Source organism: Patella vulgata, chromosome 8 (genome assembly GCF_932274485.2).
Source record: "Patella vulgata chromosome 8, xgPatVulg1.2, whole genome shotgun sequence".
Lineage (NCBI taxonomy): Eukaryota > Metazoa > Mollusca > Gastropoda > Patellidae > Patella > Patella vulgata.
Genome location: NC_065886.2, coordinates 21,792,325 through 21,807,725, shown reverse-complemented (window position 1 = coordinate 21,807,725; position 15,401 = coordinate 21,792,325). Strand labels below are relative to the sequence as shown.

The window sequence follows — 15,401 nt, the reverse complement described above, 5'->3', positions numbered from 1 at the left end:
TAAGAATGTATATTCTTTGAAGCAAGTAGATAATTTGCCTTAGAGAATATTTGGGGAGAAAGGGTTTACATAGGAAATATTTATTCCCCAAATTTTATTAAAAAATTATCTATTCCAATAACAAAATCACTCATAATTCCTGTTTATACCATTAGATAAATGAAAGTTTCTATTCAGATTTAGTTTGAGTAGATCTTGAAGCAAAGTATAGTAAGAAAAGATTGTTTATAAAAACCATTAGAATGTGTTGTTAAACCTTTATCTATAGAAGACAAACTAACAGTAAACGTTGTAAAACCATTATCTAAAGCACTGTAGTAATGATTATTTACAAGTATGTATGTTGCTTTTATCTTTAAGCCACCCAGATAGCTCTTTCCATGGTATTAAGGATACATAAGCCTTTGTTTGTATTAAATCCTACAGTAGTAATAGCATAATGGATGTTAATTTCCGCTTCCACCTTTTGTGATAATGCAGACAAATAAATCCTAGTTTATACAATACCTTTATACTTAACATAATATTACATCTATTTAAATATACATGCTGTAGAGTATAGATAATATATCCTATGTCTATATTTATCTAATTATTAAAGTTACTTTCCCACAAAAGTATTTATCGGGTGGTTATTTCCAATAAGTGTGGCAACTTTGGTATATATGGAAAGTAGAAACATCCAATCTTACTAGAAAAACACCCATGGAGCGCATACAGGACAAAAATGTAAGGGTTTCCCTAACTGGCAACCCGACGATTAGGGATGTCTGCTCGAGGGACGTCAAAGGTTCCATGCGAAGATTGTCTGCATTAGTGGGCGCTTGATGTATATGTTGATAATCTTGATGTTGAGCTTAAACGTACAACAGTTTCTGAGATAAAAAAAAACATGGAAAAAGATGTGGGCAGTGGATAATCTGGAATTTAATTAGGCTCAATATTTATGAAAAGTGAACAGCGATTGAAGACAACATCGTCTTGTATATGCCATGAATTCTCCTTCGGCTTCACACCCGTTGCTAGGTACTGCGTCAGCTAAGTCAGGTGACACGAACATGACTTCAATTATCAAAATATTTTAGAACAGGGGTATTCCCTGGCACATCTTCCACTATGTTACCCAATTAATATATAATGCTCTTGAGATCAAAGAAAAGCTATGTTTTATGGTCTTCTTTGTCTGTGTTCAATGATTACTCAACTGGAGTAATCTGTTGTCTTTAGTTTTTAAGTTGTCCCCACTGGTTCAATCTCCTGTGGTTTCTGATTGTAATGGATTGAGTCATAATAAATATACATGTGTTTAGTTCTCAAATTTGTGTTTAGTTCTCATATTTCTATCAGACAGCTGAAACTGTAGATGTATCTTTCTCTATATTATGAATCTAGAAACATGTTATATCTTATATTTTAATCATTTTCATTGATAAACATTTGTTATTGGGACTTATATTTATATATTTTTGAAAAAACCCAATAATTTTTATTTTCTTTTTCAGATTGAAGAGTCAGATGATGATGATCTGTGTGCCTTAAGTGATCGTTGGGAATTCCAGAAAGATTGTAGGAGATGGTCGCGTAAGGATATAGATCCTAACCTAGGTCGAGATACGGTTAAATCATGTTCTAGTCACGATAGTCTGTTAACCGATCAAGATAGTAGTAGTCAAGCAGGAGATAGCCCTGTCTTAGATTCCAAAATGCCACATGATGAACACAACCTGCATAATATGTTAGAACGACAACACTCAACACCAGATTCTGGTACATCAGCATTTATTGTCAGTCCCCGCCTTAAACGAGCAGCTAGTGAAAAAATTAAAAGTGCCAAAAACTTGCTTAAAAAGATGGAGAGCTTTAAAACGCGTCGAGGCAGGAAATTTAACAACAACAAAAATGTGTTTGAAATAAGTGGACCAGTTATTGCAGATCGTGATACAATGCAAGCTAAAATTCAACATTTAAACTGTGTGGACATAAGTCCAACTAGTGAAGAGTCACCTCAACTGCCAACAACCAATTCAAAATCTGTAGACCAATCTATGACTGATGATTCCATGTTGAATTCCTCTTTTCATTCAGATAGTGCTGGTGATGCAAGCTCTAAAGCTTGCTCACCCAACTCACAATTAAATCATTCATCGGCCCTAAGTGAATATCACACAGCCATGTCACAACTTTCACAATCTTTTGACTCTGCAGACCTTCCCGGTAATCGCTACACTAGTCGCAGAAATCAGAGTGATACAGACTTGCTTGAGATTTTCTTGTTACCTCAAGGACATCAACCAGGAAAATTTCCTATTAATTTACAAAATGGTTATGTTGATTCTGGTGGTAGTTGTAGCATCAACTATAGAACTGGTAGTTTTAGTTTGGGAAAAGATTCCTACCGGGACACTGTTGATTCTGATGATACTCTTAGTGCTAAATCACATTCTAATTTCCGAAGACAATTATCCTTAGACACCAGTATGTCTAAATATCGGTTCAGTGTTTATGATAACATGTTAGATTCATTAGATGATACTAGTAGTGAGGATAATGTTTCTGAAGCCACATTGGATATCTCTACGCCAAATGAAGAACTGTCAAAAGCTCAACAAGAATTGGATATGATTTTACATGATCTATTTGAAAATATAAATGGGTTAAACAGAGCAATACACGGTGAAGATGAAGGTAAACATATAGGTACTAATATTTGGGTTGTGGTGGTTTAAAGATAAATTCCTGGGTACAAACTGGGTGATTTGATGATATATTTGGACTAAAAACATATTCAAACTAATTAATTTATCATAATTTTGCTTCAAATCCTTCTCAAACATTGCAATTGTCAGGGAATAGCCGGCTATAAAAAATAGATCAAAAGAGGTCATGTTTGTGTCACGGTTGTGAGGTCAGAGGAGAATTCATTGCGTACACAAGACGATGTTGTCTTTATTACAATTTATTACAAATATCGAAGCCTAATTAAATTCTCGGATTATCCACTGCCCGCGTCTTTTTCCATGATTTTTATCTCAGAAAGTGTTGTACGTCGAACTCTTCATAAAGTTTATCAACATGTACATCAAGCTCTCAATCTCTGCGTGCAACCTTCGACGTCACGCGTGCAGACACTCCTAATAGTTGGGTTGTCGATTAGGGAAACACGTACATTTTTGTCCTGTATGTGCTCCATGAGTGTTTTTCAGGAAATCCATTATTTGTCTAGTAAGATTGGATATTTCTACTTTCCATATATACCAAAATTGCCATACTTTTATTGGAAATAACCACCCGATAAATACTTTTCTGGGAATGTAGCTTTAAGAAACAATAAAATCTATTTATACTTGAATTATCTTTAATAAATTTAGTTCTTCATGTTCAGATTTTTTTTATTTTACTTACAGTTGATGTACAGTCAATGATGAAAGGTGAAGAAAAGAAGTCAGATAAAGTTATTGTAGCGGATGCTAACCAGAATAATATTGATACATCATCTAACAATAATAATACTCTACACATTGATACATCTCCAAGAGACAAGAGTATGATACATATTGATACATCCTCCATGGCTGATCCAACATCCCCAGCTTCCCCAGTATCACCAATAGAAGCTAACTCTGTGATCGACAATAGTATGGATGGGGATAATGATATGACAAGTAACTCCTCATCTTCTGTAGATCCGAGCGACCAGGACATTCCAAACGAAGAGTTCTCACCAGATGATTCGTTAGATAATGCCAATAATCGTGAGAGACGAGATTCAGGAGTTGGTTCATCATTAACAAGAGCACCCAGGTATGAAAGACCATTATGAAAACCTAGCTGTTTTAGGCACACTGTATTTATTTGACAAAAAAGATTTTTTGTTAAAATAACTTATGGGGCTATGTGGATTGGTACGGTTTACAAAAAAAAACCTATTTTTGAAGTAAATTTCATTCATATTTCAGTGATAAAAAGAGGAAGAAGATCCGATGGCACAGTTTCCAGAAATCTCATCGACCAAGTTTAACAAGTCGTGATCTTCAGATCAACAGTTTAACAGTGGGACAATTATTAGTTCTTCGCAAGATGTCCTTATTGAAGTTAACTGCCATCATGGAGAAATTTTGCCCATCTAATCGTACCACAGGATGGAACTGGACAGTTCCCAGGTTCATGAAAAGAAGCAAAACACCAGATTACAGTGTTAAAAATGTTTTTGGTATTCCTCTTTCCCTGATATTACAAAGAACTGGTCAACCATTACCTCAGTGTATTCTGTATGCAATGAGGTATTTACGAAACACAGCTGAAGATGCAGTTGGCATATTTCGTAAATCAGGGGTACGATCCCGTATCCAAAAGTTAAGAGATGATCTTGAAGAACGACCAGGTATATATTGAACTATTATTGAATGCAGTGATATGTACACTTTAAAAGAATCATATAAAGCTATAACTGCAAGAACATGAATGGTTAATTGGGTAAATCTCTTCAAATAATTTCTTGTAAAATATAAAGAACAAAGAAACAAGTGTATATAATCTTTTTTTTTCAGATACTTGTAATTTTGATGATCTGCAGGCCTATGATGTAGCTGACATGTTTAAACAATTTTTCCGTGAATTACCAGAGTGTCTTTTAACAGTGAAATTATCAGAAACATTCATCAGTATATTTACATGTAAGTTTAGATAACCAATTAATACGATGTGAACTGCATAGACAATATATATACACTAGCGGATAACCCGGATCTTCCTAGGTTGTGCCCGTAACGCCAAAACCGTCAGCGATAGGCCAATGCCACCTAACCTGTTTTACTCCTCAGTCCGAGCTACCCCTGTACACCAAATTTCAGCCTCGGGGACAGTCCTAGTGTAGCTGCCAACCCTGAACAGACAGACTGACAAATGACAGTCACAAATATTAGTATAGATCTACATCTATATCCCAAAATGTTAGCACAACTTTGTTTTACAGTAAACGATGAAAAGATAAAAGGTATGCTGACACAAACTGATTTCAACACTGGTTTAATAACATTTTAAAGTACTTTTCTTCCATTTTCGGACTCTTCGTCCGTTTTCGGACTATTAAATCTCTCTTGGAAATGATCCTTTCTTTTGCATGTACATTTGCAGATCAGAAATTGTAAAGGGCCAATCTAAATACATTATTATGATGATTTCTGTTCTGTATTGATCATCAACAAACTATGCATATATGTTCATTATTGTCTCTATGAATTTATTTTGATCTACATTATATAGATGTTCAGCCAAATTTACGACTGGAAGCTATGCAAGCTGCAATAATTTTGTTACCAGATGAAAATCGTGAAGTTCTTCAGGCTTTGTTATTATTTCTGAGTGATATTTCACAACAGTCAACTGTTCATCAGGTAGGTGTTTTGAAGCCGTTAGTCATTACATCATATTAAAATTTGTACATGGCTTTCTTATTATTGATAGGGGGTGGATGGCAGAATGGTTAGCATATGCGCGCTGTATCATAAGGTCTGACATTGAGTCAACTGGCGTGGTTTCGATTCCCGGTTGTACGTGACAAGGAGTAGGGTCGCCTGTCCAACCTCTTGGGTTTTCTCTGAGTCCTGCGGTTTCCTACCACTGCTAAAGACCTCTATGCGCAAGCGAATTATTGAAATAAAATTGAATTAGTGTTAGTCCCGAAATGACCTAGTTTGTGTCAGTGGACATTAAACCGCATTTCTCCCCCTCTCTCTCTTGTTATTGAAGTGAGCTATAATACCTAAATATGTGATTTTAACAAAAAGAAGAGAGTGAATATTGTGTTAAGACACGACTGGAATAATGTACATAATATGCCATATTAAGAAATATGTTCTGTTTTATAGATGACTGCCAGTAACTTAGCTGTGTGTTTCGGGCCCTCTCTCTTTAACATTGGGGGACTGCGAGCCACTAGTACTCCTAGCCCTAAACCTAAACATAGGAAAAATCTAGGAGTTCCAGATGCCAAGGAACTTATGGAACAAAAGGCAGCTTTAGAATGTTTGACATACATGATCATAGAATGTAAAAAGATGTTTATGGTAAGACTTTTTTATGCATTTTGATATTCATTAAAGCTCCTGTCAACTTTGTTGACATCAGCAATGTAAAAAAAAATATAAAAAAATTAATACTTACTCAAGGACACTACTTAATTTATATGTCATATTGAAGTTAACTTCACAGGGAATTCATTTGTATAAACATCCATATAATTGATGCAGATATTGAATTTGTACTATTGTTTGATTGCACTAATTATTCTAAACATTAAGATTTAGATGAACAAAGATTCATATAAGGAATTACCATATGAGAATAACTTTGGAAATATGATGTCTAATAATTCAAGCAAGCTTCCTCATATTTGTTTTATACCTGGCCAAAAATATATATACATCATACATACATGTACGGTACTTAATTTATTTTCAATATTTTTCAGATTCCTCCCTGGATATATTCTAGACTACATATTTCATCTGATAAAAATGAGCCTGCACCTCTGGAACAGTATTATCAGAAGAATAATACTGGTCAACCTGATGTTAGATCTTTTGGTGAAGATACCATTCAGCAGTTGCTGAAAGTAAATATTTCTTTGGTCATGGAGCTTGTCTTGGATTTTCATAAAAGATTGAATGGTTTAAAAATGGCAACCATTATTTTTACCGAAATTTCATACCAAATCCTGAATTCTTGTTTCATGAATTTTAAATTAGATACACACTTTTATTAGGTTTATATTATTTTTCTTGTTCATTGTGAGAAAGATGTTTTTCAGATAAAAATATATCTTAAAGAGAATATTATCTTTATATTGAGAGAAACAAACAAATATTTAATGATTATTTTTTATCAAAATAGGAGGCTCATGAGAAGAATAGGGGTTGGTTGTCCTTTTCATCCCAGAATGCAGTTGATGTATGCTACAGAAAACCACATGACTCCCATCCACTACGTGAATGGAAATGTACTGTTGAAATAGAAGCCCCACCTGTTGAAGTTTTAAACAGACTATTACATGAAAGGTGGGTTCTTATTTATATTAAAGAAGTTTGATTTCATGGATATGTTTGCTGATATTGTTTTTGTGATAACTCTGAACATAGCTTACATGTTATCTATTTTGATCATTTCAGGCACATGTGGGATGAGGACATGTTAAGTTGGGCTGAAGTGAACCAAATCTCTAATAATGCTGATGTTTTTCAGTACATTTCTAACAGTATGGCCCCACAACCAACTCGACATTACTGTCTTCTCAGGTAGATTATCTCCCTTTAGTTTCCAAGCTTATACAGTAGTTTCCCCCAGTTAATAACCACTCAATTGAACGTTCCGGAATTGAATTCTCTCAATCCCCAAAATAGTGAAAAAGGGTATTTCGGGCTACAACGAATTGATCGATTCTACTCATACCACCTGCATAGTCGGGACTGACAGAACTGTGACAGGACTGAATTACATTGAGGGAGTATGTACAAAATATAAATCAAAGTTTTTGAATATGTCATAGTCGTTTGAGCTGAACCCAACATCTAGCTTTATCAGTAAAGTTACAAAACAGCACATACAAAAGGATATCTGTACTGTGGTTATTTGAAACCAATGCTTGTAGGACACATTATTTACTCTTTATTGTTTTGTACACTTTGGTAGGTAAACCTTTTTGTGTGGACATTATAATTTGCTAATTAACTTGATTAAATTCCCTAAAAAAGCAGCCCATAATATGAAACCCTCTACAAGGTTGCAGATAGAAAGTTCTTAAGGGATAGCATGTGGTGGGTACATACATCTATGTGATTTTATTGGTCTGTTCTGTATTTTTTTAGGTATTGGAGAACAGATCTAGCTAAAGGTGCTTGTGCAATGGTGTCCTGTAGTTTTAACTGTGCAGATGTACCAGAGACAAAAGGTGTCAGAGCCATTGAACTTGCTTCACATTTCCTTATTGAACCGTGTGGTGCTGGAAAATGTAGAATGATTCACATAGCTCGGACAGACACAAAGTAAATTATTATCTATAATTCTGGGAAAGTAATATATATTCAGAAAGGGATTTCCCCGTAGATCTGACAGGACAGGAAATGGCGCATATTTGTAATATGGCTTCATTGTTGATCCTGAGTATAAAACCCTATGAGCGAACGAACACGACACACTGTAGGATTGTGCAAGGCAAATTTGATGTAGCATAGAAGTATTTACTGGGAATTGTTTTGTGGATGAGAGATGATCATGTTCTATACGGTAATGTTAATGTATGTTAGTAAGGAACAAAATGCAAAGGCACAATTATGAATGACTATCTGATAATTATGAATTTATTTTTTCAGGGGTCGAAACCCAGAGTGGTACAATAAAGCTTATGGATATATAGTAGCAAACTACATTGAAAGAATCCGGGAAACATTTCATCAAAACATTGCTGTGGATAGTCGGGAAACAAGTGTGTAATTGCAATCAAAGAGCCATGCAATTTGGATTCGTTTTTTTAAAAAAAAGATATCTGTAAATATTCTTTCAAAATCTGTGATCTGTACAAAATAACTGTTGATATTGAATTCTATTTTTTTCACTCTCATAAAATATTATCCACAAAAATATTCCAAATGTGTGTTGAAATATGGATAATTTCAATTAATTTACGGTCAAGGCTAAGGTGAAAGAATGCTATGATTCCAGTCAAATATTCTTAAAATAATATCTGAGCAAAAGATGTGCGTGAAAAGTATTCTTATGTAACTGATCCAGAAAACAGACAGATGCACTGCTGGACATAATATTAAGTTTTCTGTAGTGAGAGTATTTGATCTTACTAGGACAATTTTGTGTTCTGGAAAAAAACAATTTAATACAGATATTGAAAACTGTGTTCCGGCAGGGATATTGATATGAAACTGCATTAATGATATTATACAAGGACACAGCATAAGGAACTATATATTATAGACTTGTTCAGCTTCTGTTAAATAGTGCTAAAATAAACAGTTTATTATTCACATGTATATAGCAATTAATATGAGCTAGATTATTAGAAACTAAGAATTCATGTGCTTCATTAAAGTAATTTTACGCTGGTTATAAAATGCTATGATATGTAATGTGTATGAATTACATTCTGTCAATTAGAAAATACTTATGAATTAATAGCTATGTATACAATTTATCAGTTACTTTGTGCCATGACATTACTTGTATAATTAAGTTCTATAGTGACTTTATATTACAACAAAATCCCATTTATTGGAACTATGTATGGAAGTCTGTACATTATATAAATAACTGAAGTAATATCATGATAATAATTACTATTATTTTATCAATATCAGGATAGTAATACCCTTCATCTGTTTAAACTACATTAAATCACTTTTATCACATTTTGTCACCCTGTAAATATCAAAATATTCCGAAATGTATATAAATGTATACCATTCTAATTGTAGGATTATGCCTACCTATCAGCCACACATCCCAGATTATTTATTGCACTACAATACATGTGCATTTTTGTGTTGATGAATGTTCATACAGTGTATGGTAGTGGTAATAACTTGATAAGATGTAGTATTAAGAAACTTTTAGGGCTGCGAGGGAAATTAGTGATAATATAGATATAGCTTTCAAAAATTAAGAACTTCATTTCAAATATAAAAATACTGGTGTAAAGCTAACAAACATATTTACCTCGACAGTTACATGATATTATAAACAATTATTTAAGTGGTTTGCGCTTATTCATTGCATACAATCTGTATCATAAAGTCTGAGTTACTCTAATCTTATCTCAATTATTAAATCATGCTTTTCATTTGTTTTATGCTTTTAAAATTTCATCATATGTATTTTTTACTTTGGTTTGGGTTTGTTATTCTGTAGCATTTAAAAGATTAGAATTGATATCATGCAACAAATTAAATAAATTTTAAAGATGTATTATGTAAGATTTAGATTATGAGCTGTCCGATCTGGCCATAATAGTTTAAAAATAGATAATAACAAGGAATATACAGAACATTTCAGTCAAATTACTTTATTCTGAGCAAAGTTATCAGTGTTTGAAGTTTTGATAAAAATATCATACCTGTAGTCTCGATTTTCATTGCTACTCTGGTTACAATAATAAACAAAGTCTTGTTAATCCATTTATTAAATTAAATTATTAAATGATGATCGTGCTTCAATACATTAAAAATTGGAGCCATCTGATGATCTAGAGAATTTATTTTGAGCTGGTCATATACATAAATGTCAATTTAATGTCAAAAGAAAGATCTGCAATAGATAGATTGGCTCTTACATAATGCATCATTAACAGCAGGTTATAATCAGAGCTTTGCTGTAGCATAAAGCTTTCAATTACTTTACAATATTAACTTACCCTTAATTAAGATTGCAGCATTCTATATTACCTCATTTTAAATGGCATAAACTTTAAATATATTAAAATATATTCATACATTATATTTCCATCAGATTTTTATGGCTGTCATTACATAGTTATACAGAGATAAATTCAAGTTATTCACCAATGATTTTCATTCTTTGTGTTCATATTTTAGTGCTGAGCATAATAATATTTTGTATCTATCTGACAAAAAAGTTAATTTATCAGATTTTATTATATTTATCTTAAATCATCATGGTGTTTCAGTAATTGGTATCATTATTCAGTTTTTAATCATAGAGATTGTTTTCATGTCTTATCTCAAGTTTTGTATATCTTTGGATCACTTTTAAAACATGTTATGCATTGTTAAATGTTGCACAATATTGGTTAAATTCCTTTCATATAACTTTACACAATTTCACTGTTCAAAAATGTGGCACTCGATGTTGAATTATTTTTCTGTTGAATTTACAATTATTTCTCGTCCATTTATTGTTCTTTAATCTGGTCCATACGAACTATATATATTCGTGAAGAAATATGTTGATGTGAACTATGTTTGTTGAGTGTTCAGATTGTTCTATATAATCTAGGTATATGAACACAGTAAGAGAATGTATCTACTATCATTCAATCATGTCCAGGCAATATATTCTCTATTATAATATTATTGATGACCTGCTAATGTTATGATATTAAAACTTATCATTATTTCATGTGTTGAGTTTTTGATACACCAGAACTTAATATATTGGTCTGAAATGGTAATTTCATATCTGTTTAATAGTGAACTTACTAATACTATGGAACAAAATCTATTTAAAAACCTGAGAGACCAAAACTTGGTGTTTCAATCAAATGGTTTCTGAAAAGGGTCTTTCATCCTACAGAAATCGAAATTCTATATTAAGAGGTGTGAAGTGTTCAACAGGAAGCAACTCCACGAAGCAATAAGTATGTGTACCAAAGACCTTAAAACCGAATGGACATATCTGGGACAAAAATCTGTTATTAAAGTAACTACCCTGGCTGCAATATTGTAATGGTGTCTTATTTTGTGTGCCGCTACCATGGCTGGAGCAAGACAAGAGACATCAGTTGTGAAACTATTTCTTAAAGCACCCCTAGATATTTACGCATTTAAAGCTTATGCGAATCCATAGAAAATTTAATATTACACACATGCAAAAATGCATATGAGGAAATTTGCTTACACGAGTAAAATAGTAAAATGTGCATGCAACCAGGGCTTAAGTTTTATAAGGTTTGTTATATGAATATAATGTAGGCCACTGTAGAAAGGAAATAACGATTTTGTTGACCTAATATTGATACCAATTGAGGTGTCTATCTTGGCGCAACTGTAGGTCTACGTGCGACTTGTGTTTAAGAAACTGACTCTGTGCTCTAAACTGTTTTAACACTAGCATTATAAATGCGCCTGTATAGCGCATTACGAACATTTTAAAAACTGAAGTCGTTCCAAAAATAGTAGGCTAATGTACATTAATTGGACTACGGTCGTTAAATTCCTTTAGAAAATAAAATGAATTAAAATTAAAGAACCTACCTTCTTGTTGAGATTACTGTGTAAGCTTACAACACAACCTTTCTTGAAATAGTTTTAGTCATCTTATATTAGTACTATATATATCATTACAACCGAACATTACTCACCAACCGCAGGCTTGATGTTACCTGGTGGCCAGGCAAGACGTCTGCTAGCGAGCCTATAAAACTAATGAAGTTACCTCCCCTTAACCTCCAAACGCCCATAATAAAACATCCCAGAATTGGGGTTAGGTCTATTTGATAAAGCCAACTTGAAGTTTGGTCAAAGGTCACGAGATATAATCAGGGCTAGCGCTAATCCCAACCTTAACTCTAACCCTTGACCTACCCCAATGCTAACCCTAACCTACAATCTCGCCAACAATCACGTAGGCCTACCCCAACCATATAATATTTACATCTCAGCGACCTTGACGAAAATTGAAATGGCCTTAACAAATAGATTTAGCCCAGAATTGGGCTGTCGACGTTGGCCGCAGAAAAATGAACTAGCAGACAATGGTAATAATTTTTTTTCCTTTTTATACGCCCACATTTTCATGTGGACGTATATTATGATTGTCGTCGCCCCTGTCCGCCCGTCTGGACGCCCGTCCACAATTTGTTTGTGGACACTCTACAGGTCACAATTTTTTATTCGATTTTGCCGAAACTTAAAATATAGGTGATCTCCCAAAGATCTCGGTTCCTTTCGATATTGGCATATATCGGACCATAACTTCATGGATTATGGCCCCTGATTGTACGAAAAATCACTTTTTTTTTTAGCTTGTAGACACTCTATAGGTCACAATTTTCATCTGATTTATATGAAACTTGAAATGCATGTTTATAACCCAAGGATCTTGGTTCCTTTCGATATTTGCGCATATCGGATCGTAATTTCCTAAATTATGGCCCCTGATTGTACGAAAAATCGCGTGTTTAGCTTGTGGTCCCTAGAGGTCACAATTATTATCCGATTTAAAAAAAACCCAAAACGCTTGAATATATCACCATTACACTGTAATGACGCTTCAGTTCGAATTCCGTGAAAAACGGACCAATGCTGCTGGACAAAATGGCCGCCTCTCGTACGCAAATAGTGTAAAAATATGGTATGTTGTGGACCCTCTCGGGGTCATAATTTATACATGTTTATAATCCAAAGATCTGGGTTCCTTTCAAAATTCGCGCATATCGGATCATAACTTCCTGAATTATGGCCCTTGATTGTACGAAAAATCACGTTTTTAGCTTGTGGTCACTCAAGAGGTAACAATTTTTATCCGTTTGAATATATCACCGTTACACCCTAATGATTGCTGAGTTCGAAATTTGTGAAAATCGGACCAAAATTGCCAGACAAAAATGACCGCCCCATTAACGCAAATAGTGTAAATATATGGTATATCAAGGTTGTGGACCCTCTAGAGGCCAAAATTTTGATCCGATTTTGATGAAACTCGAAATACATGCTTATAACCCAAAGATATTGGTTTCTTTTGATATTTGCGCCTATCAGGTTGTAACTTCCTTGGTTGTACGAAAAATTATGTTTTTAGCTTGTGGTCCCTCTAGAGGTTACAATTTTTATCCGATTGAAAAAAAGACGTTTGAAGATTTTACCGTTACGCCCTAATGACGACTGAGTTCGAATTTCGTGACAATCAGACCAAAACTGCCGGACAATATGGCCGCCTCTCGTACGCAAATAGTGTAAATATAGGGTATATCAATTTTTTGGACCCTCTAGAAGTCACAATTTTGATGAAACTTGAAATATATCTTTATAACCCAAAGGTCTTGATTCCTGTCAATATTCAATCCCAACTGCAAAGCCCCAGGGAACATTTATGTTAAAATAGTCTCGGACCAAGTTTTTGCCTCTCCTCGAGTTTTTGTGCCCCCTCGCAAATGCCAAAATATCACACATTCATCGAGCCCGTATGTCTATGCATCACGGGACCATTTTATGTATAATTTGCTAAGAACTAAAACGTTTACAGTGACTGATCGCAGCTTATTCTTCACCACCACACCTAATCAATAATTATCGCATATATACACACCATTTTGGTTAAAGTAAACATGTAATACCATAACTCGGTCTATGTACAAATATTTTATTCTCAGAAAAGCATTGAGGAACAGGCTAGGTCTATATTACCTCTCTCCTTCAAAATAGAAATCTGGCAGCTACGAGGGATTTTTGTTGAGGGGTCATACGTCATTGGACCAGATAAGAGCAAAATGCAAATTACATGCAGTGCATAATCAAATTCCGCACTCGTCAAAACAATGAATCAGCTGGTAAAAGTCACAGCCGCGAGATTAAATTAACTAGTAAAATATCGAAAAATGACGGCAAGTAGTCCTAGTACTTAGTAGAGAGAATTTTCTGGAACTGCAGTTAGAGTATGCGAACTAAATACCCAGAATCAGAATCAAAATTATGTGATTTTCTGGAACTGCAGTTAGAGTATGCGAATTAAATACCCAGAATCAGAATCAAAATTATGTGATTTTCTGAAACTCTTGTTTCCGAATTGCATCACCTCTCCAACTGCATCACTTCACCCGTCAGTAACGTCCCCGATATCGGGTACTTCATTTTGCGGGATGGAATAATTTTCATATTTTTTCTTTTATGTCCACTAAAATCTTATATTTTCATCATTTGGCTGCTTCCCGAAAAATTTGAAAATGGCTCAAAAAAAATCTCAGGTTTTGTGTGTTTTTTGCATCTTACTTTTGACATCTATAAAGTGTTAACCCCTAGGGGAATAGAGAGGTCTTGTCCTATTTGAGCCCATGTTAAAAAAATAAGAAAACTTCCATGAGCTGAGATTAGGGAAACACTAATGTGACATTAGTATTGGATACACTTCACTTGAGTAATTAAATATTTAAAAAGCTAAGATAATGTTACAAATTTGATTGAGGTCAAAACAGTGAGTTCCCTAAATCTTTCTATTGCAGGTCTTTCTTTAAGCCCGAAATGTTACCTTCATTATTAATTAGACATTAATTAACTTATCCAGACGATAATAACTCTCGAAGCCATCTCTGGCCTGCGATATTTAGTGGATTGGAATACATTTTGTGGAGGATGATTAAACGTAACAATGGACAACCGAGACTTTGTTGAGACTTTGTTTTTTATCGTACCAACTTTAGTAATGATGATCAAGTTAACTGCTTGTCTCACATGAATCAAATAATTATCTACATGTACTTATAATGTACTTAAAGGTAGATAGAACGAACTGGTTATTGAATATCAGATTAAAGGGCTCGGGCTAACTCTTTTACTGAAATAAACTCTTAACACTAGCACTAACTTTTTTGTTCTGACCTCACCCAATGTGTTTTTTTCTAGTGCCATAGGAGTTATCCTTGACAAACATACCAACAAACAAGGGCC

The 15,401-nt window shown here is 34.0% G+C and overlaps 1 protein-coding gene across 2 annotated transcripts in view; it reads left to right on the top strand.

Annotated features, from left to right (window-relative positions):
* Positions 1-11,134, top strand: part of LOC126831107 (rho GTPase-activating protein 7) — a 123,222-nt gene extending 112,088 nt beyond the window's left edge. For both annotated transcript variants that reach the window (XM_050561732.2, XM_050561733.2), the window contains 11 exons: positions 1,503-2,685; positions 3,405-3,801; positions 3,957-4,381; positions 4,548-4,673; positions 5,263-5,393; positions 5,868-6,065; positions 6,470-6,613; positions 6,892-7,055; positions 7,167-7,292; positions 7,863-8,039; positions 8,367-11,134. In XM_050561732.2, coding sequence (XP_050417689.1) covers positions 1,503-2,685; positions 3,405-3,801; positions 3,957-4,381; positions 4,548-4,673; positions 5,263-5,393; positions 5,868-6,065; positions 6,470-6,613; positions 6,892-7,055; positions 7,167-7,292; positions 7,863-8,039; positions 8,367-8,487 — 3,192 coding nt within the window. In that variant the 3' untranslated portion in view covers positions 8,488-11,134. The remainder of the gene's footprint in view (positions 1-1,502; positions 2,686-3,404; positions 3,802-3,956; positions 4,382-4,547; positions 4,674-5,262; positions 5,394-5,867; positions 6,066-6,469; positions 6,614-6,891; positions 7,056-7,166; positions 7,293-7,862; positions 8,040-8,366) is intronic.
* The last annotated feature ends 4,267 nt before the right edge of the window (positions 11,135-15,401 follow it).